This window comes from Carcharodon carcharias, chromosome 30 (genome assembly GCF_017639515.1).
Source record: "Carcharodon carcharias isolate sCarCar2 chromosome 30, sCarCar2.pri, whole genome shotgun sequence".
Classification (NCBI taxonomy): Eukaryota; Metazoa; Chordata; class Chondrichthyes; order Lamniformes; family Lamnidae; genus Carcharodon; species Carcharodon carcharias.
The window spans coordinates 18,959,939-18,981,676 of NC_054496.1; the positions used below are offsets into that span (position 1 = coordinate 18,959,939).

Sequence of the window (21,738 nt, forward strand, 5' to 3'; positions counted from 1 at the left end):
GAAATGGCAGAGGATAACCCTTTGAATGCAGAGACTGGTGAAGTGAAAAGTGAGGGCAAGGGGGACCCTATCATAGTTCTGGGAGGGAGGAGAAGGTGTGAGGGCAGAGGCGTGGGAGATGGTTTGGACACAGTTGAGGGCCTTGTCAATCTCCATTGAGGGGGACGGGCGGGGGAATACACTCGGTTAAGGAAGACATTTCAGAAGCGCTGTTTTGGAAGGTGGCATCTGAACTGATGCGACGGAGGCAAAGGAACTGAGAGAATAGGATGGAGTTCTTACGGGAAGCAGGGTGATGGAGCTGTAGTCGAGGTAGCTGTGGAAGTTGGTGGGCTTGTAATGAATATTGGTGGACAGTCTATCACCAGAAATTGAGACAGAGGACAAAGAAGGGAAGGAAAGTATCAGAGATGAACCATGTGAAGGTGGTAGAGGGGTGGAAATTGGAAGCAATATTGATAAATTGGAGGAACAACACCTCATCTTCCGATTAGGCACTTTACAGCCTTCTGGACTTAACATTGAATTCAACAACTTCAAACCATGAACTCTGTCCTTTATCTTCACCCCTTTTTAAACCCTTTTTTAAAAATTAATTTTAAATTTTACTCATTTTTTAATTCATTCATTGTTTAATCCCTTTTTAAATCCCTTTTTAATCCTCTTTTCCCGAACCATGCCCTCACCCGCAGCCCCACAGCCAAAAGAGCCATCTATCACATATTGTATGTTGTTCTTTCAGAGTGCTGACCCATGTTCGATTAATACATCCTGCTTTCTTGCCTTTATGCCACTATCAGCACCTTTAGTTTTCACCACTACCATTAACACTCCCTTTGTCTTGTGTCCATGACATCTTTGTCAATCTCTCCTTAGCCCCCACCTATCGCTGACCTTCTGTCCTGCTTTACCTGCTCCAACCTCCCTTAAATAGTATAAAAGCCATCACATTTTTATTCCTCTTTAGCTCTGAAGAAGAGTCATACGGACTCAAACCATTAACTCTGTTTATCTCTTCATAGATGCTGTCAGACCTGCTGAGTTTTTCCAGCATTTTCTGTTTTTGTTTCAGATTTCCAGCATCCTCAGTATTTTGCTTTTATCTCTGTGTTTTCTGTTTTCATGTAAAGCAGTCTTTGGGAACCACAACAGAAGTTCATTGTAAGGAGAAGGGAATTGAGGCGATTAATGCTTTTTTTTAAAAAGTTCCTTACGTTAACAAGAACCTATCTACCTCTGCTTTAAAGATATTCAAAGACTCTGAGTCAACCATCTTCTGAGGAAGAGAATTCCAAAGCCTCTCAACTCTTTTAAGAAAAAGATTTTCCTCATCTCTGTCCTAAATATTATTTTAAAACAGTGACCCCCCCCCCCCCCCACCGTTCTAGATTCTCCCACAAGAGGAAACATCCTTTCCAAATTCATCCTGTCAAGCCCCCTCAGGTCTATATATTTCAAGCAAGTCACCTCTTACTCTTCTGAACTCCAGTGGCTCCAAGCCTAACCTGTCCAGTCATAATACCTATTCCAGGTATTAATCTAGTAAACCTTCTCTGAACTGCTAATGCATTTACATCTTTCCTTAAATAAGACTAATTCTGTACACAATATTCCAGATGTGGTCTCACCAATGCCCTGCATAACTGAAGCATTACCTCCCTACTTTTATATTCGATTCCCCTTGCAATAAACGATAACATTCAATTAGCTTTGCAAATGACTTGCGTCTACGTACTAACCTTTTGCAATTCATGCACTAGGACATCCAGATCCCTCTGCAACCTCTCACTGTTTAGATAATAAGCCTTTTTTTTATTCGTCCTACCAAAATGGGCAACCTCACATTTTCCTACGTTGTGCTCTGTTTGCCAGATCTTTACTCATTCACCTAACTTATCAATATCCTTTTGTAGCCTCCTTTATGTCCTCTTCACATCTTACTCTTCCACCTATCTTTGTGCCATCAGCAAATTTAGCAGCCATACCATCAATCCCTTCAAATCATGTACATAAATTGTAAATAGTTGAGGCCTCAGCACTGATATCTGTGGCACATCACTCATCACATCCTGCCAATCAGAAAATGAGCCATTAATGCCAATTGTTTTCTGTTAGCCAATCTTCTATCCATGCCAATATGTTACCCCCTACACCATGGGCTTTTATTTTCTTTTGATGAGTCACCTTATCAAATACCTTCTGAAAATCTAAGTAGAATACATGCACCGGCTCCCCTTTATCCACAGCACCTGTGAAGCACCTTCACCTTCAAAGAACCCCAATAAATTGGTTAAATGTGATTTCCCTTTCACAAAGCCAAGCTGAATCTGCCTAATCATGATGAATTTATCTAAGTGCCCTGTTATAATGCCTTTAAAAATAGCTCCTAACATTTTCACTATGGCAAATGTTAAACTAACTAGCCTATGGTTTCCTGCTTTCTATAGCCCTCCCTTTTTGAATAAAGGATTTAGCTATTTTCCAGTCTTATGGAACCTTCCCTGAAAGTAAAGAATTTTGGAAAATTAAAACCAGCGCTTCAACTATTTCACCAGCCACTTCTTTTAAGACCCTAAGATGAAATCCATCAGGACTCCGGGGCTTGTCAACCCGCAGTTCTAACAATTTGCTAAGTACCACTTCCCTGGTGATTGTAATTTTCTTGAGTGCCTCCACCTCTTCCAATTCCTGATTTACAGCTATTTTGGGGATGTTACTTGTATCCTCTATAGTGAAATCTGATACAAAATATCTATTTAAATCATCTCGATAGCTGGGAATGTTGGATGGAGAGACCAAGGGAGAGAAAAGGAAAGTTATAGGATTGGTGGCCAACTATGGTGTTTTTACTTGTATATGGATTGACTGCCTTTTCCAACAATGTCTCCAAGAGTGCCCTCAAGTTACTTGCCTTTCATCATTAACCAGCCTGTCACTAAAAAAAAGTTTAACAGGAAACACCAGGAATTCAATCCAGAAAGTTTATTACTTCTCACAAAGTACCCTATCCTTCAGAAAAAGAGAGAAGCTCCATAAACATAATACTTCTATTTTTTTTAAATAGGAGATTAGAACATTATAGAAATCTTTCAAAGGGGGATCTAATGAATATTTAATTTAGTGCAATGTACTTGGGTAAGGAAAAGTAATATCTGCCTTATTGAAAAATCTGAGCCATGATGTGAAAGGAGGTTGTATCATGAAGCTATCCCTGTACTGTAGTGAAGTGCACTCCAAAATGCATGTACTTTTTACTCCCATAGTGAGCCTCAAGTGCTCACCCTCTCTTCCTCACTGCGTAGAAGTCAAAAATGTCAAACATTAACTTTGAACTTCATCATAGGCTAATTCACTTGTGAATCTGGTGAATCTTCATCTTGATTTGACAGAAGGTCTCTGTTGGGGCAATAAAATGTTCAGTTGGATGACTTTAGCAAGCTTCGAATATTTCTCATTCTGTTGTGGAAGAAGTACTTCCTTGAAGATTGGAGGACAACATTTTATCTGAAGATCAGTACAGAAGCTCCAAATGGGATTTGTTTAGTGTAAGTCATTGTACTCCGTTACAGGACCCTAGCCTGTCCCATGAACACGGGGCAGTACTCTACTAGTCTGCTAAATTGAAGGTGAAAATATTAACCTGCATCTCCAACAGATGTCAACCTCTAGAAATGAAGACCATCAAGTTGATGAAAGGAATCAAGAAAAGTCGAGCCTTTGCCTGACCCTCACCATTGCTCTGTTCCTTCAGCATCTCCAGAACCCCAATTAGGCCGATTTCAACTTACAACCTTGGATTTCTTGCCCTTAAGGCAGTCACATCTGCAATTTAGTTTTGATCCATCAAGTCAAGTGTTTCCAAGATCTCATGGCAGAACCATCTTGTTTTTATTTGGCACCCTTGAGTTTCCTAATCCTAGCTTGGAGTTTCACCTTTCCTATGAGGTGCTTGTGTTGTAAGTGTTAGAACTGTGAAATTGAGTTCAGCTCTCACTGCATAACTTCCTTAAGAGTTCTGGTGCATTGTAACAACAATTGACAAGGCTCAGTGACAAACGAAAGCTTATTCTACTCTAGCTGTGCTGAATTGCGTTTGCAATATATGATTGTGGAGCCAGTCTATTGTGGATTTTTCTCAAGACTTGGTATATTGAGCCTTCAGGCAGACTGGACAAAATCAGAGTGAACCCACTTTGTTTCCTGACCTTACTTTTGTATATTTGCTGTACATGGATGCTGAACAAAAGGACACAAGAGTGAAATAGCCTATCTTAGTATGATCGTCTTAATTGTGAAACAACTCCTTGATGGATTAATATGATAAACCTTACAGACCAGAATATATCCAGTTTGAAACTGAGTCTATCTTAGTTAGCTGATCCTAGCAGTTGTGGGGCTAATCAGCTTCAACCATTCTCAACTGGGGTTTAGGAAAATAAATTAAGCAGTTCCCTCACTTTATTGCTCAGTGAGCCTTTTTGGAAAATATGCATATGTGAATGTTGGATAAGAACAGAACTGGGTCAGTTGTGATGCCCGTGCAGTTTAATAGGCTCAAACATGAAGAGTTATCTTTTGGTCGAGGCAGTGGGAGGGCTGACAGCCTCTGTAGAATAGCAGGAGAAGGTAAAAAAAACAGGTAGGGAGTCTGGTTTATAGGTGCAGTTTTGTATGTTGGAGATAGATTGTATGGTCTTTGTAGTGTAATAAATGAATTGTTCAGTAGTTTTTCCCCTTGTTTAGGGAAAAACTAAAATAATCTTCCCTAAAGATTCCCTAAAATCTTCAGCCCCTGCTGCAAACTTCGTTCCCTACGCACAAACTCCACCCCCCTCCCTTTTAAGTATCTGAAGCTGAACCAGATCTTGGCATCGTGTTTGACCCTAAGTTGAGCTTCCTACCACACATCCGCTTTCATAACATCATCTGACTGTACCCCTCGATTAATCTGTCTGCCGAAACACTCATACATGCCTTTGTTCCCTCCAGACTTAACTATTTCAACATTCATCTGGTCTGGCTCTCACATTCTACCCTCTATAAACTTGTGTTCATCTAGAATTCTGCTGCCCATAAACACCCATTCACCCCTCATCGTTATGCTTGCTGACTTACATTGGCTCCCGGTTTGGCAGTGCTTCAGTTTTAAAATTCTCAGCTTTGTTTTCAAATCCTTCCATGGCCTTATTCCTCCTTAACTCTTTAATCTCCTCCAGCTCCACAACCCTGCACGATATCTGTGCTCCTCCCATTCTGCATTGTTGTGCATCCCCGATTTTAATCACTCCACTGTTGTTGGCCCTAATCTCTGAGGTGTTCCCTCCCCATCTCTCTATCACTCTTTAAAGCCTGTCACTTTGATCAAGGTTTTAGTCATTTTTTCTAGCGGCTTGGTGTTAAATTTTGTTTGGTAGCAAGTGCTTTGGAATGTTTTACAATGTTATAAGCGTTATATAAATGCAAATTGTTAAAGCTTTGCCAGTTCATAGTGTGCATGGAGGATAAAATTGCATTTAAAGAGTGAAGAGAACTCTTATCATGGCATGGATACCTTTTTTCCCTTAATGGCACAATAAATACCCAAAATAGAAAAGTACAAGAAATGAAAAAATGCAAAATTAGTAATTGGTTGGATCAGATTAAATTGCAATAATCTTTTAATGTGAAGTAAGTACCTATTTGATATCTGCATCAATACAGAAGTCTCCCAAGGTCATAACCTCAGGGGATCCTTCCGTGCAGCTGGTTACTAAGGAGTTAACAGCCTTCAGTAGGATATAGTGGATATCCTGAATCATACAAACACAGCCGGTGTTGTCGCTATTTCCAGTTAACAGAAAGCTTCATGGCATTGTGCACAGAGGAGGTTGCTTCTCTTCTCTACTCAAGGTAGATCATAGCCCAGACATTGCAGGCTATCTGAAATATTTGTTGTCAAAGATCTGTTGATCTAAAGAATGTAAACATTTAGCTTTTTTTTGCTGTCTCCAACAGCTTTGCAAATTGGCTCAAATTAACTTGATTAGTGGGGAAAATTACAGGCGAGACTTTTCCTATTCAGCTTATTGCATGTTCTTGAGGTTCTGATAGATTTGGGAACTTGCCACATGGGGCAAATGGTTACTCCTGATTCTAGCTGGGCTGGTTTAGAGTGCTATTACCCTGAGTAGGGTTAATTGCTTTGACATAATAGTGCAATGATTACTTTCTGTACCAGGCCTTTTTGCTATACTCCTCTTTGCTTTTTGACACTAAGTTCTCATTTTGCATGCTCCATTTTTTAAAATATCATTCTTAAATTCTGGTCATTTACAAGTGGAATTATAACTTGTGTCCCAGACTCTATGGTACAGCATGCTTGTGCATCAGTTGTTAGCAGTTCGATTTTCAGTTATTGGCAGTTCAATTTTCAGTTGCATTAAGCAGTTAAGTGCTCCTATGCTATGGAGTCTGGCAGAAGAGAACTTTCATCAGTAGCTACCTATTCTGGCTGGCTGATGTGTGGAATGGAGAGGGGTGGAACGCAACATTTAATAAATTCCAAGTGCGCTTCAATGTTCTTATATCCCACTAATTTTGGGTAGCCATGATCATCTATGAGGTGTAAACCAGTACCTTCCCATTCCCTTCTCAACCTGGCCTGCTCTTTCCATGATCCCATGAAGGGGCAATACTGTCAGATTACTTGACTTCTATTTATGAACTTCCACCAAACTCAGCCCAGCAGGTAACTTCATGTTGAGGGCTGGGCAGAGGTGGTGGCAAATGAACACACTCCTCTTGCTCAGTGCTTGAAGTTTCAGTCTGGTTTGCCTTCGCTCTGCTTGACGCAGCTTTTATACCTGTCATTTTGTTCTGATCTTGACTCTTAGCCACCGTCTTAACGTACCCACTGGTTGTGACTTTAATTAAAGCTCCGAGGTTTTTGTTTAAATTTGTCCTTGAGATGTGGGAACCGCTGGCAAGGCCAGCATTTATTGCTCATCCCCAATTGCCCTTGGAAAGTGGTTGGTGAGCCACCTTTTTGAACTTCTGCAATCCTTGTGGTGCTGGTACACCACAGAGCTGTTAGGGAGAGAATTCTAGGACTGACCCAGCGACAGTGAAAGTCCAAGTCAGGGATGTGTTTGGCTTAGAGGTGATGTTGTTTCCATAGATCTGCTGCCTTTTTCCTTCTAGGTGGTAGAGGCTGCAGGTTTGGAAGGTGCTGTTAAGGGAGGCTTGGTGTTGTTGCAGTGAATCGTACAGATGGTATACTGCTGCCAAGGTGCGTCGGTGGTGGTGGGGGGGGGGGTGAATGCCTAAGGTGGTGAATGTGGTACTGATCAGTAAGCTGCTTTGTCATGGATAGTGTCATGTCTTTTGAGCATTGTTGGAGCTGCACTCATCTAGGCATTGGAAATTATTCCATCAACTCATGACTGGTACCTTATAGATGTGCACAGGCTTTGGGGAGTCAGGTGACTAGTTATTTGCTTCAGAATTCCCAGCCTCTGACCGGCTCTTGTAACCACAGTATTTATATGGCTGGCCCAGTTCAGTTTCTGGTCAGTGGTTAAACCCACCCCCCACCTCTCCTCCCCACCCCACCCCACCCCACCCCAACCCAACCCAAGATGAAAATGGTGGAGAATCCAACAATGGGAATGCCATTGAATGTCAATGGGGGAGAAGTTAGACACTCTGTTGTCTGGTGAAGCACACAAATGCAATATGTGCTGGTTAGGGTTTTAAGTACAGGTCAGGATCACCTCCCAAATGCTATAACATTGGGTGAAAATCTGAACATGTTCCACATTGCACAGCCGGATGATTCTGGAGGTGGAGAGCTACTGTAATGGGCAATTCTGGAGAGAGGAGCTGCACTGTAATGGGCCTTTCTGGGGAGAGGAGCTGCACTGCAATGGGCCTTTCTGGGAGAGGAGCTGCACTGTAATGGGCCTTTCTGGGAAGAGGAGCTGCACTGTAATGGGTCTCTTTGGGAGGCGGAGCTGCACTGTAATGGGCCTTTCTGGGGAGAGGAGCTGCCCTGTAGTGGGCCTTTCTGGGGAGAGGAGCTGCCCTGTAATGGGCCTTTCTGGGGAGAGGAGCTGCACTGTAATGAGCAGTTCTCTGGGGGGAGGAGCTGCATCGAAATGGGCCTTTCTGGGGAGAGGAGCTGCACTGTAATGAGCAGTTCTCTTGGGGGGAGGAACTGCATCGAAATGGGCAATTCTAGGGAAAGGAGCTGCACTGTAATGGGCCTTTCTGGGGAGAGGAGCTGCACTGTAATCAGTTGAAATGTTTGCAATACTTCAGGAATAAATAAAGGCCTGTTTCTTTTTCCTGGTATGAACTCGATGAGTTGAAAGGCCTCTCCCTGTACCATAAAGACTCTCTTTAGCAATAGTAGTAGGTTAATGAGCTGTGTGCTGCTGTCACATTGTTGTCCTTCAATTGTACACCTTTACAGATCCAGCATTTCCATTGGCTTTAGCCTACATTGCTTGCAGGAATCTAATAGTTTCTCAAACATCAACACAGACTCAATCCAAATGCATGTTAAAACAAAAGTAAGTTTCCATGCAGATTTTATCCAATACAGCATCTTGAAAAGAAATTCACTGAAGAGCGTTTTTAAAAATTGAAAGGCAATAATTGTTCAGTGGTAAATGCTGGTTGTAGGAATAATCACCGAGTGGACTCTGGGGCTTCCTTTACTTTGCACCTCTTTCCCCTGCCTCCAAATACCTGGCTTGATGCATGGATGAGGAGTGACTGAGTATGTGTGTTTTGTGTGAGAGCTGTGTGATTGAGAGTGGTGCATCTTTCTGCTTTGCAGTCATTTAGGGTTTCTTAGTCAGATAGGACATCACCTATAATACAGAGCTCTCACCCTAGCTCCCTAAACCATCGCCCATCCCCCAGCTGTCGAGCATCTTTACCAATCCTTGCCCTCCAAGAGCAGGCCCTAATAGTAATATGACATTTCCATTTCCACAGCACCCTCTAAAGAAACTTGCAGGCAGTCAGTGCTAAATTTGAGAGCCTTTAATTTGTGCTGTGGGCTCACGTCCACTGGGAACTAGGTTGAGACCTGCCAGAACCTCAAATTAAAATTAGCAATCAAACTGTGGAAGGCAGGGTGGTAACTGAATCTTAATTTCATTTTGGACAACAGAGCACCCAGTCAAGTTAGGAACCTGTGAGTATTGTGGAGTGACACTAACCACGGGTGTAGGCCTCTCCAACCACATGCGTGGCCATCTGAAATCTGGATTGAAAAGGAAGTTACCGAGTCTGTCTCAGTTTGAGGAACTCCACGAAAAGGCTGAACCTGCACTCACCGACACATGTGAGACCCTTTGGCTTTGTCTAACTTAACCAAAAACAAACTAAATGTGAACTTTGACAGTGCTGAAGAGAAAACTTGTTAAATTGAAATGCACTGTAAAGGAAACTGTGTGATTATACAATGCTGTGATCCAGACACAAAGTTAATCCCCTCCCTAATGAAGTTGAGCCTCCATTTCATTGACATGCTTGAGAATGCAAAGCCTAACCCTAGAAGTTCAGGACTAGTTGCAGCTTTTGCTTGCTTATGTATAAGTTTTGTTTTGCTTTAATTTGCACGTGAGTGGATTGTATTTATTGTACCTTTTTTTGTTCTCGCACTCTTTCCCCTGTGTAGAAACCGAGCCATGGTGTATAATTCATTGTAATGTGTAAGTAAGCCTATACCGGTATGAGATCAAGCCCCGTTTGCATGCGGTTTGGCAACTTAGAAAACCCTGCATAACATTCACCTCGCAAGCATAACTTTCAGAGTTCAACAATTTCAGGGAAAGGTTGGTTAAAAGTAGAAGGACTGGACTGCGCTGATTCACTCTTCTCCTGTTTAGAGCGTAACTTGTAATTAAAAACTATGTGTAGCACTGAATGTGTAATGGACATGTTGCAGAATATAATTGATAAATGACATTTCTTTTATACCCACTTGATTCATGGCAGATGTGGAATAGTCCCTGCATCCTATCGGTGAGTGCAGTTAAACCCTCTAAATGGTTGTGTGCATGGACCAGAGGAAAATCGTGCCCTAACCATGCCACCTTTCCAGAAATCAGACTTTTTTTCCTCCCAAAACTCAGTAATGGAAGTAGCCAATTTTGTACATCTTAAAACTCTTGAGAGGTGCAGTAACTCAATATCTTCCTGCACAGATTGAATATAGTTGGCATTCACATATTGGAACATTACTCTCCAATTTAAAGCATATGCAGCTTGAAGAAATATGTCCACTGACTCTTAAACAGATGTTGGGTCAGGCATTTAGCAATGGGCGCTTCCTTGATTATGACATGACATTTCTCATTCCTTATGCCTTTAAGCACCACTACATACAGGAAGATAAACCTCTGTGCCATCATAAGCAGTAGATTTCTTCAGAAGTAATTTTGGAGTTTTTATAAAGCAGTGTGATCTTTGGAGGGTTTAATTGTACTTGCATCTGAAGTTATTCTTGAGAACATCTTCCTGACAGTTTAAGGAAGGTTGAAATGGACATGACTTTTATGCATCGAATGAGACAACAAGCTAACAACTTCTCTTTCGTGTTCAGACTACGAGCGTAAGCAGCATAAACCAGTGGTATGTACAGAGAACGTGTCACCGAAGCGCGAGGAAGGGAAGGAGCCAAAGACGTTCAGGCCAAAATCAGAGGAGCCAAGACCTCTCCGAGTGAGACCCGTGATCTTTCCGGTGCCGAAACCTGAACCCCTCTCACTGGTGAAGTTTATAGGAAACATCTACACTCTGAAATGCAGGTAAGTGTCCCAGGCATGCGATGGAATATGTTTACCTGTGATATGCTGTGGGAAATTTGAGCAGGCTGTTTCTGTATATATTAGTTCTTGGCGATGTAGCCATGGCTGCATTGATTGCCCACTCCCAATTCCCTGAGAAGTTGGTGTTGGACTTTGGAACCACTACAGTCCTGTAGGGGTGGCACTCCCATAATGGTATTGGGTAGTGGTTTCCAGGGTTTTGACTAGGGATTTCAGCCATATATGTCCATGTCAGGATGGTGTGTGGTTTAGAGGGGAATAAGGCGATGGTAGTCTCACGACATAGCTGCTCTTGGCCTCCTCCATGGTAGAGGCTGCAGGGAGCGAAGCCCTGTCAGAATAACCTTGGTGAGTCACTGCACTGTATCCTCGTGCAGTGGATGGGTGTTAGCCCAGTGTTAGGGGTAATTGAATATTGTAGGTGTTCTGGTTCAGTCAGTGATGATCGTACTCCTGTACCTCATCCAAGTACACATTTTTCACAATAGAGTCTACACTTTGTCAGCAGACTGCTACATTTTGGAGGGCATCTTGACTGAGCCTATTGCCCACAAGTACTCAGCTTTCTGTAGATAATAACTGGGTGGCAGTTAGTAACAGGGACCTTGACAGATCTCCTTCCACTCCTAGTCATACGTTGCTGAGGCCATTTTTAGCAGCCCCCACACCATGCCACTGCTGAAAGCTGCCAGGTTAAAGACCGTACAACTCAACATTGCGGAAGGCACTATCTCTAGCCCTCGAGCAATTTAATTATGAGTTGCTGTCATTCCGTTGTCGCACGTTAATTGTATATTAATTGCTTGAATCTAGGCATGTGGTGGGCATTGATGGGGATTCACTTGTGCCCCCGTAAATAGACATGGACTGAAACCGTGATTGTTGGGTTAGGAGGTGCATGCTTTCAAAGTGTAACTCTGTACATAAATGCTTATGAAAATGTGTTAAGGCTGGCTCCAGTTCTACCCTTCACCAAATGGTTTCCTGGAATAGGACACTGAAATCTCTTTGAAGATGAAAGCAGCATTATATGACATGGGGCAAAATGGGGAGTGGGTTTTGTGTAAACTGAGCAGATATTAATAGTAAGAACGTATTACTGTTGTCTATGGTTTTTACTCCCAATTCTGGATAAATCAAGCAGTTTGATTCCAGCTAAGTGGAAGTTTAGATGACAATACTGTTGTCACAGCCTTGTCTTAAGGCTTGCATGGACACCCTTGCTTTGACTGAAGCTTGGCTCCTGGCTGGTGACACTGTGCCCATTATTGAGGTTTCACTATCTAGTTTGATTTTCCACCACCTGTTCTGTCCAAACCAACACGCAGGTGGAGTGCGCTTTATCACAGCATGGATGAGGTAACTAAGGAAAAACTGGAGACGGTAGCTTATTTTTCACCAAAGAAATGAATTATTGGATCAGCAGCTTCTGATGCATCTTTGTTCCTGAACAGATTTTGCGACGTGGAGTTCCATGGTCCCCTCTCAATTCAGGAAGACTGGGTGAGACACCTGCAGCGACACATCCTGGACATGAACTTCCCAAAGGCAGAGGCTGCCCGCGAAGAGATCTGCGTGTCCACCGAGACGGGGAAATAGGCTGAATCCATTGCCCATGTGGATATGTGGGTACGTTGTGGCAGATCGTCCATTGAAGTCTCTTGTGAAGACACAACTCGATTTATGTTCTAGTTTAGTGAAGTTTGGAAAGATTCTTCTTTGCCTTGAGCGTTTAAACCTCTGTGTAGTAATGAAAGTATCTGCCTTACGTGGGTTTCCTTAGAGTAATTCCGCATTCGCCTCGTACAGTTAGAATATTATAAAGAACAACTTAGCCCTGGTTAATTTCGTAAGTTGCACAGTGCACTTCAGGGGGAGTGGCACTGCATGGGGAGGGGTGCACAGCGTTGTAATTGGGCATTTATGTAACCTGAAGCAAAGACATGGTTTGATTGTGATCCATTTGGTGCCACCATTGCACTCCCAGGCAATGGATCAGTGCATCAATCCATGCCTTGGGAGACGAGGGGAGAAGGAAATCAAAAGGCAGATGATGAAAATTATTTTAAAATTCCTTTTTTCAACCTTGTGCCACTTTTTTTTAAACACTTTACCCAGCTGTAGCGAGTAAAACTATTAAGTGTTTCCCCTCATCATCATCGTCATGGATAGCAGGAAAAGAGAAAAGGGACCACATGCAGGTTGCTGCTGAGCTGCAGATCATTGCATGAAGGCAAAAATGAGTGACTGTGAGCAGAAGGTTTGGACATAATGCACTTCTATGTACTGTGAAACCGCGGGATCGCAAATCTTACTGGCCTAACCTTGGGCTGTGTGTCACCCAAACCTGCGGGGTAGTGGCGCAAGGTAGTGGTACAAGGCTGGTTTGGTATGATATGATATGCGCTGACCTTTGCTGATGGGGTGGTTACCTTGCATGCTGTCAGCCTGTAGTCGCAGATCGGAGGTGAGCACTGCAGCAGCGCAGCCCAACACGGAACCAATAAGCAGGAAATTCAGAGCAGGTGCACCAGCATCTAAAGGATTAATGTGTCAGTTGGGACCCTTCTTATTGGTTCATCAGCACAGCGCTGACTGGCGATATCTATTTCGACGCCTTCTGGGGAAAGAGGAGCCCGGACCACATTGAATCTTTTAAAACTTCCCAGCTTAGCAGGAACATCGTCCTGTTGGGTGATCAGAGAGCTGCTGCTTTCTGTTCTGAGTATTCAAGGTTTTTATAACAGTAACACTGCAGTTGATACAGTCTCTCCACGCTCTCACCAAGTGGACGAGTATAATGCCCGCATGTAGGTCGACCCATGTCCTTCAGTAACGCAATTTCAATGGGCATGTAGCTTGGGGATGGATAGGACAGTCATGACTCTGAGAGGGCAGTTTATTCCTCTAACTCCAAGAGCTAAATCTGCATTTTTTTTCAGTAACATGTTTATAACTCATCCTGTTGGATGTTTCATAGCGTTTAGTTGCTCTTTTAATATTTGACAAAGGACCTGTTTTTAGAAATGCTTAGGTCACAAAGTGGCAAGACATCACATAAAAATGTAAGTGTATGTTATAGTCGAACTGTAAAGATGTTTTTTTTTTTCCTTTCATCCTCTCGTATGTGCTAGGTGATGGTTGATTTTTAGCAAAGTGTGAAGCAGGTTTTAGAATCTTTGGTCATGTTCCCTTTCACACCTGAGAATCTCTTGGCATCTTGTGGTCTGACCAGCCGTGAATTGAAGCAGGTGGTGGAAGATGCCGCTTCAGGGCAGTTGGGCCCCAGAGGCTGTGCAGCCCCTGATGGGCTGGCCCCTGCGGACACCACGCTCTCACCACTGCCTCAGTAAACATTGTCTGGGCTACTTGCCTCTAAATGGTAACACTTCCAAGTGTCCTTCCTGCTGCTGCGATAGTGCACCAGTCACTGGTTCTCTGCAAACCAGATATAGCTGTGGGGAGGAAGGGGAAGAAGGTCTTCTCAAGGCTGCTCACTAGGAAGATGCTCATCAAACTCAAATTCTTCTCTTCCCCCTCCACTCCCCACCGAAAAAACCCTGTCTGTCTGACGGCCCCCTCTTTTGGTTTGAAAGCAGAGCACAAAAGGCCGTTTGTTTTTATTGAAACTGTTCGATTTAAAACTTATTGTTTGTGGTCACTTTCTGTTTTCAGTGTTGTGATGTGAGTCTATGCATCTAATGCAATCAGACTCCCTGTGACCAAAAAAAAAAATCTTGTTACCTGTTTGTTCCTGTGACTATGTATTGTTGTAACATGGAGTGTAATGAAATATACCTTCATAACCAAAGGTGCTATGAGATTGGTTGCTAGGTATCCCAGAATAAGATTTCATTTTGAGAATGGACTGCTGTGTCAACACATGTACAAAAGCTCCTAGGCTGAACTGGTGGAAATTCAAACTGTACCCGTTTAAATCCACTTTCAGCATTCATTTGTGTGATATAGTTTTAATTTTGTTTAATTTTTTTGTGTACTGATGTCAATGCGCTCCAGGAAAGATCACATTTTATGCATTTTAACATCGTGTGATGCTGTTAATTCATTGTCTGAAACCGCTACCATCACTGCCAAACCTGTCACCATCAGTGCTTCTTCCTCATGTTACATGCTCCCTCCAAATGTTCAGCACTTGCCCAGAGAGACCTAACCCATCATTGTAGAACTGGGAGCTTCTAGCAATTCCGATGGACATGGCCTATGCAGATCTGAACATGCCCACCATCAAGTTGTATGAAATCCTAATGACAGCCCTGAAAACCTTGTTTGAGCAAACCCTGGAGTTTCAGTTGCTTACAGGAAGATGCCTCCCTCCGCATACCACCCCCCAAGTGAGTTGATGTGATTGTGTACATGGGGAGCATGCATTGCGGAGTTGGATACAGTTCTTAACAGGATTAGATTTGGGTTGTATTCCTAGTATTGAAAATCCAGATTAAGGTGAGTCTCTCTGAGAAATGCAAAGCCATGTCCTGCCAGAGTCACTGTCCATAGAAAATGTGTCTTCTGGAAACACCAAAACGCACCTCAGGAGTTGGTTTCACTAGGCACCTCTGATCACAGTGAGCTGTTGCTGGGGATGGCAAATGGCTGCTCTGTTGGTGCTCATGTTGAGCTAGTCGTTATGGTCCTGATCACAACAAGGAGATGTGCTGAGTTACGGTCCAGCAGTTGAGAAAAGGTGGGCATTAAATTGTGCTGGGTAGTACATTCAAATCTCTGGTTATTGCTGCAAAACCCTTCCATTCGTTGACCATTGGCCACTGAAGTATTCGCAGTGTGTAGGTCCAAAATACACACCCAGGGTGAGTGGCTTATTAATGAGAGCAAGAACACACTTGGCAGGGAAATGGAAAGTCATTTCTGCTCAGGTTCCAGGTAATACAATGAAGGGTTTGCCCTCCTAACAGTTTGATTGTCAGCAGCCCACGGGGTAGTTCATTTGACATTTTAAAGTATGCTGGAAACCTCTTGTGCCCTTATCCTTGAATTTACTAGGTTGTAGGGGATTTATTTAAGCTTCCCTCCCCTTACTATATAGTGACTGGACTGATCACTGAATTCAATAGGGCTTTAAGCTGTTTAACATGCCTTTGCTTAACTTTAACTTTCAGCACCCCACCTACATTTCTTCAGTATGAGTAAGCACATAGGAGATAGCAGGTTGAAGATTAAACAGTGACATTGTGTTTCAGAGAACCATGCCGAACAGGAGGAGGCCATTCTGAGCTTCATGCCTATACCAGCTCTTTTGAAAGAGCTCTCCAATTAGTCCCACTCCCTTGCCCTTTCCCCTTAACCCTGCAAGTTTTCCACCATCAAGTATTTATTCAATTCTCTTTTGAAAATTGTTACTAAAGTTTCAGTGGTCAGTGTCTGAAATGCTGTAGGAATGACCAGTTAATTCCTCCCAAACTTTAAAGGAACCTTCAGGGTAGTTGGCGTTGACTGTTAATATTGGTTTTGAGGGTTGAAGCATTTGCGCAGTTCATCACTTAACTGAGCTGGCAAAGCTCAGACTTAACTCTGATGAAGAAAGCACCATCTTACAACCAACTTAGAAAAGGATCGTTCATGGTCATTTTTCTAAGAGTCTGAGAGGAATTTTAAAAGAATATTTTGGAAACCTGAATACTGTGTACAGTTTCTTAGAGCTGGATGGTACCTCTAGTAGTGGTTGATGTGCTCGTATTTTGCTGCAAGTTTCTTATTGTTTTATTGATGCAGTGGAAACTTTTTAAAATGCTTACTATTCCTTGTACTATAACCTGATGTTCTCGCATGTATTATGAAATATTATTGATTCTCATCTGTGTTTGTATTTTAACCTGATCTTTTTTTTAATACAAGCGTTACCACAGTACGAATGGGGTTTGCATTTTATGCAGCTTTCAATTTCTTTGTGCTCATACCAAGATCTTTCAGAGGTAAATGTTTGTCTCTTGTTTCAGGGTCCTGATTTTAAACAGTTTCTTTACTGCAATACCAGTGCTGCCATTTCACCATCTGCTGGCAGAAATATGACACTGCATGGCCTGTGCCTGAACGGGGAGAGGGGGTGGGGTAAACACTCTTATGAATGCTGTGGTATTTCAGAAAGTTCACATTTATTCATTCCTTCCTTACTGTCCTCGCCTTAATTGTAGCAAGTAGATGTAGGGATTAGTTTGCAAGTTGTGGTAAGTACATGGGATTGTGTGATAGGTGGTGCTAGTTTGTGGGGTGCAAGATGGTGTTGCAGGCAACTTGGGGTCCAGTGGGCTCCAATTTAATGGGCTGGCTAACAAGTAAATTGGTAACTTTTAGCAAAGACAAATGATCAAAAACACCTGAAAATTAACAAAGATGCTTTATGTTCAAGCATAGGGATTTTACCATTAATCTAGAGGTCAACATCAACCCTTTTGATAAAAATGAGTCCAATGGTAATATGTAATACCTGTTTTTTAATCACTGGATTAAACAAATTGAGAACCTGCCTTTTAGTCAGAGAGGGGGGATTTAAGGGAGGAGGGATGGGTTTAGGGAGGGTATTCCCAGAGCATGTGGGTGTAGCGATTAAAATTCTGGGAAAATGTATCCTAGAGTTAATCTTAAGAGTTAATTAGTACTGTCAAGATGTTATGTGACTCAACATCTGTCTGTAGAATTTTGCTGGACTCCGCAGAGCTGCTCCTTTTATGTGCCAACCATTTATCATTTCTGAAAAACAAGGGGTGTGTGCAAGGGCATAGAACTCTACACCAACAATCCAGATCAAGGCACAGAGCATCTTATCGAAGTAAATTCCCAAAAGAGGACAGGCAGTAAATATAATCATTCTTCGTCAGAGTTTATGGTAACCTGCGTAACTGGAAAATCATAAGGATATCTCTCGCCTAGCTTGTCAGCTTTCTCTAATGGTTCATTGGGTAAATCACCCTGTGGTGTCCTGCAGGCCAGAAGGGTTCTAGGTTTAATTCCCAGTCTCTGTTGAACAAGCTAATCTCAGTCATTATTCCAGTTACAGTTCCTGCTCATGGCTGCTGAAAAATGAGTTGTGGATGTTGGCTGAGAACAGGATTTGCGTCACCGCTCCTCGCGGTTCAGTAACTGTCTAGCTTTAAGCATTGCTCGAGGTGTGGGACAGAATGTAGGAGCTTATGAAATTCAGTACAATAAAATTGAGCACATTCAAGATGATTGGGAAACTGGATGGAAAGGAGACTTTTTTTTCTCTAATGCAGATAGAATAGCCCCTCTCCCAGATGAAATATTTTCCCTGCCATCACAGGAACAGTTACAGCAGTGGAAAATTGAGAGTCCCTAAATGGTGTAGAATGTGCTAGTAATTCAATGGGAGTGCTCTTAGAGCACTCTTAGACTCCCTGGTCTTTCCCACCCACACCCAAGTTAACTGGACACCATTAAATCACGTCTATGCCAAGGTACAGTGATCCGATTCGTTAGGATTCTTGAGAGCATGATCTGAAACTCTTCCTGTGCACACTGAGCTGGGAGTAAAACCTGAGAATTGGAGGCTAAACTGATGACCCATCATCTGGAACATCCGAAATGAGTCTGTTGGAAAGTCTGAATGCACAGCTGTGAATCTTCGAACTACATAGTCTTGTAAATATCTCCCCACCCCTTGCTCTTCGTTTTCTTCAGTTGCTTTGTGGTTGTAGAATTAATTTGTAATTTACTGATAATTCTCCTTTCATAAGCTGGTGGAGCCTGTGCAGAATTGCCAAAGTGATGTAGTGTGGCACAGATGGTGAGAGGTTGGGTTGCTTAATCTATCAGCCTGGCGATCTCCAGTGACTCAAAATTACCAAGGAGCTTTAAGGAGTTATTTTCACTAAATTACCTAACCCATATCACAAATAACCCATCTGTGCTTCATTAGCTGTTGACTCCTTTCTGGGAGCATTAAAGTGAGCAACCCAGTACACAAACACAGAAAAAAACCTGCAGTTGCCAGAATACTCAGGCCGGCCCCCATCTGTAACTCATCCAGATTAACATTGTGTTCTCGAGTGCTGGCTATTGAAGAGGGGAGGGAGGATAGAGAAACACACCCAGAAAGTTAACCTACCTTTTCTTATTTCAGATGCAGACTAGTCAGCCTTGTGTTTCCAGCTTTTATTGCTGCTCCAATAGAGATGGCTGTTACACAGAGTACTTTCATACATGCATATGTTGCTATGTTTTGCAGACTGACACTTTGACCTAAAAACCAATTGGAGCCAGGCTCTTGCTTTTTTCAAACCCTTGCACTGCAAATCTTACAATTTGTTTTTACAATAGCATGTGGCAACTCCCATTGAATAGCCTAGCAGACATGTCTGAATATCATTGCTCCCTTGAAATTTCTGATTCTCCTCCCCCTCCCCCTGCCAAAATGGGAGTCATAGGTTACATGCTGAGCTGAACTTGAATGGAGCCATAAGCAGGACTTGATAGCGTGTTTGATCAGAGCACGTCAGCCAAGGTTGTGGTTTGCCAAATTGCTGTTTCGGAAGAAATCCTGAGCGGTCAGATTTCCTCTCTTTGAAGTTCAGTTTTAGGACGTGGAGGCTACCTTATTTGGGGAATTGGCATCAACTGTGATTTGGTCTCCTATTCATATTTCTTCGGGGGCAGGGAAATCTGTTTTTCAAAGTGTCAATGAAATGTAGCCTGCATGTAAATATTAATCAACAGTTCATTTTCTGATGAGCTATTTTTGTGGTTGCATTTCAAAGCTTTCCTGTATTTGTGAGTGATGTCCAGCCCATTCTATTATTATCCCTCTCTAAATATTGTTTTAAAAAAAATTGTCAAACCTGCTTTTGTATAGATGTATTTTGTAGGTTGAAAGTCACTTTTACACTTGGAATTCTAATTCATGGTCTTAAATGAAGTGTTTCACTGATGCCAGCTATATGAGGATGCTAAAGACAAGCTTTTTTATATAGAAGCAACAATGCCCAGCATAGAACAAAGATCTCTAAAATAGATAAAACAGGCATAGGCCTGATATTAGCCATTGCATTGAGGTCTTGTTTTTTTAAAATAATTTTAGTTGTAATTTTATAAAATAGTTTTGACCTGTGGCTTATGCTTTCCTGGAGTCATTTGTAGTACTTAAAACAATTTGTGATGGTAGAATATAGTCCCATCATAGAGGGTAGTTAAGACCCAAGAGTCATGAGCCAGATGGAAGACCAGTAAATGGAGCAGCTGTGGCAAGGAAACTATGGCCGCTGTCAAGATATGACTAAGATAAACTCCCCTGCTGGTGTATTCTGTACAGGCAGCTGAAGTATAGAAGTTCTTGCCTCCAAATGTGGTTGCTAGAATGTAAGCTGTCAAGAAGCACATGAACACTTAGGATTTATTGTCCTTGCTTTGTGTATGTGCATGTGGTGTTATTCTTATAGGTAAGTTTTTTTTTCCCTCTTTGCCTCTAGGAGGTGCAGAAGCTTCTCATTTCGGTTGCTTACTGATCAAATCCTTCAGTGACTTGAAGCACAGATACTTCCATTCTTCAGCACAGTGTGATGTAGCTAGGACTTGGTATTACCTTAAATCCATCTTCATTCAGTATTACCCTCCACAGTAAGTGTGTTTTTGGTATTGGGGAGCCATCACTATATCTGGATGGTATACTGAATGATTTTCTCTACATATAAACATTTTCCAAGCAGGGTACAGTAAGATGTGTTGATCCTAATTAACTGGCTTTTCCCCCTCCCCTTTACTTGGGTCATTCAGTTAGATTACTAACAGCAGAGGTTAATCATTAAGATACTTTGTTTTAAAGTTTGATATCCAAAACCAATGCCCAACAGCTATGGTGAAATTGTGTTGAAGCTTCATTAAGCTTCACGTTTTTAATACAACCTTTAAACTCTACTGCTGCTTACTTTATCCTGAGCTGTGCAGGTTCTGTTGCTGGGGTTAGTGGAACACACTTGTAATGACAAACACTGCATTATTATTTTTTAAAATATGTATACTTGATTGCACACAGCCATAAAGGACTGTATTTACTGATATTTGTACTTGGGAGTTGTTTATAAATTTAGATGACAAAGCTTCCAATAATTTGTGTATATGCCCCATTTTGATTCAACTTTCCACACTAATTTTTTTGGTTCTTAAACTGTTGAGGTTAACATACCAAACTGGAAGCTGGTGCCTCAGAGCTACAAACTGTTACTGCTGTACATGTTACTGAAGGTTGTGTATCCATTTACCCTAAATAAACAATGAAATATAAATTGGTTTGTATGTGGTTATTCTTTTGGGAAAGTTTTTTCCCCCCTCTTGGCCTCTAGGAGGTGCAGAAGCTTCTCATTTCAGTTGCTTACAGATCAAATCCTTCCTTGACTTGAAGCACATACTTCCTTCCATTCTTTAGGACTTAAATTTTTTTTAAGTTGGATGTTGTGCACATCCACACCACTTGATTGCTAACCTTCTGATGAAAGTTTCTTAGCAGTTAAGGGTTCCTACTTTAGCTGTTACATAATCAGGAAAGGATTGGGCTGTCCTTGTACAAGGTGCTTACTAGCTAAGCAAGTTAGCACTGACTACCTGGTGAAAGAAGAGCCTAACAGGTTAGAGACTCTGGCATTGTGTAGCTATCATATTGCTTACTAATTTATACATGCAAAATTGTAATTGTTGGTTGGGTGTAAGTTCTACAGCATCAGAGAAGATACATATCTTACTAAATATCTGGTAAGGCAAATAAGGAATTAGCTGCTCTATTTGCAACATTTCTCCTAGGCTAATCTTGGACCCTGTCTTACCATGACAACATCTGTTATTGTCCCACAACCAAAAGACCAATGCCACCACCTTGCTTTCCTGTAACCCCATATTCTCTATTACAAAGACTTATTTCTACTGACTATGTTCATGG

General features: G+C 42.1%; 1 protein-coding gene across 1 annotated transcript in view; it reads left to right on the top strand.

Moving 5' to 3' along the window:
* The window catches only part of si:ch211-194b1.1, a 148,375-nt gene extending 127,284 nt beyond the window's left edge, over window positions 1–21,091 (top strand). Inside the window, exons 16-19 of the mRNA XM_041176986.1 lie at window positions 9,161–9,334; window positions 10,598–10,802; window positions 12,278–12,452; window positions 12,942–21,091. Of these exons, the coding sequence (XP_041032920.1) occupies window positions 9,161–9,334; window positions 10,598–10,802; window positions 12,278–12,422 (524 nt within the window). The 3' untranslated portion in view covers window positions 12,423–12,452; window positions 12,942–21,091. The remainder of the gene's footprint in view (window positions 1–9,160; window positions 9,335–10,597; window positions 10,803–12,277; window positions 12,453–12,941) is intronic.
* The last annotated feature ends 647 nt before the right edge of the window (window positions 21,092–21,738 follow it).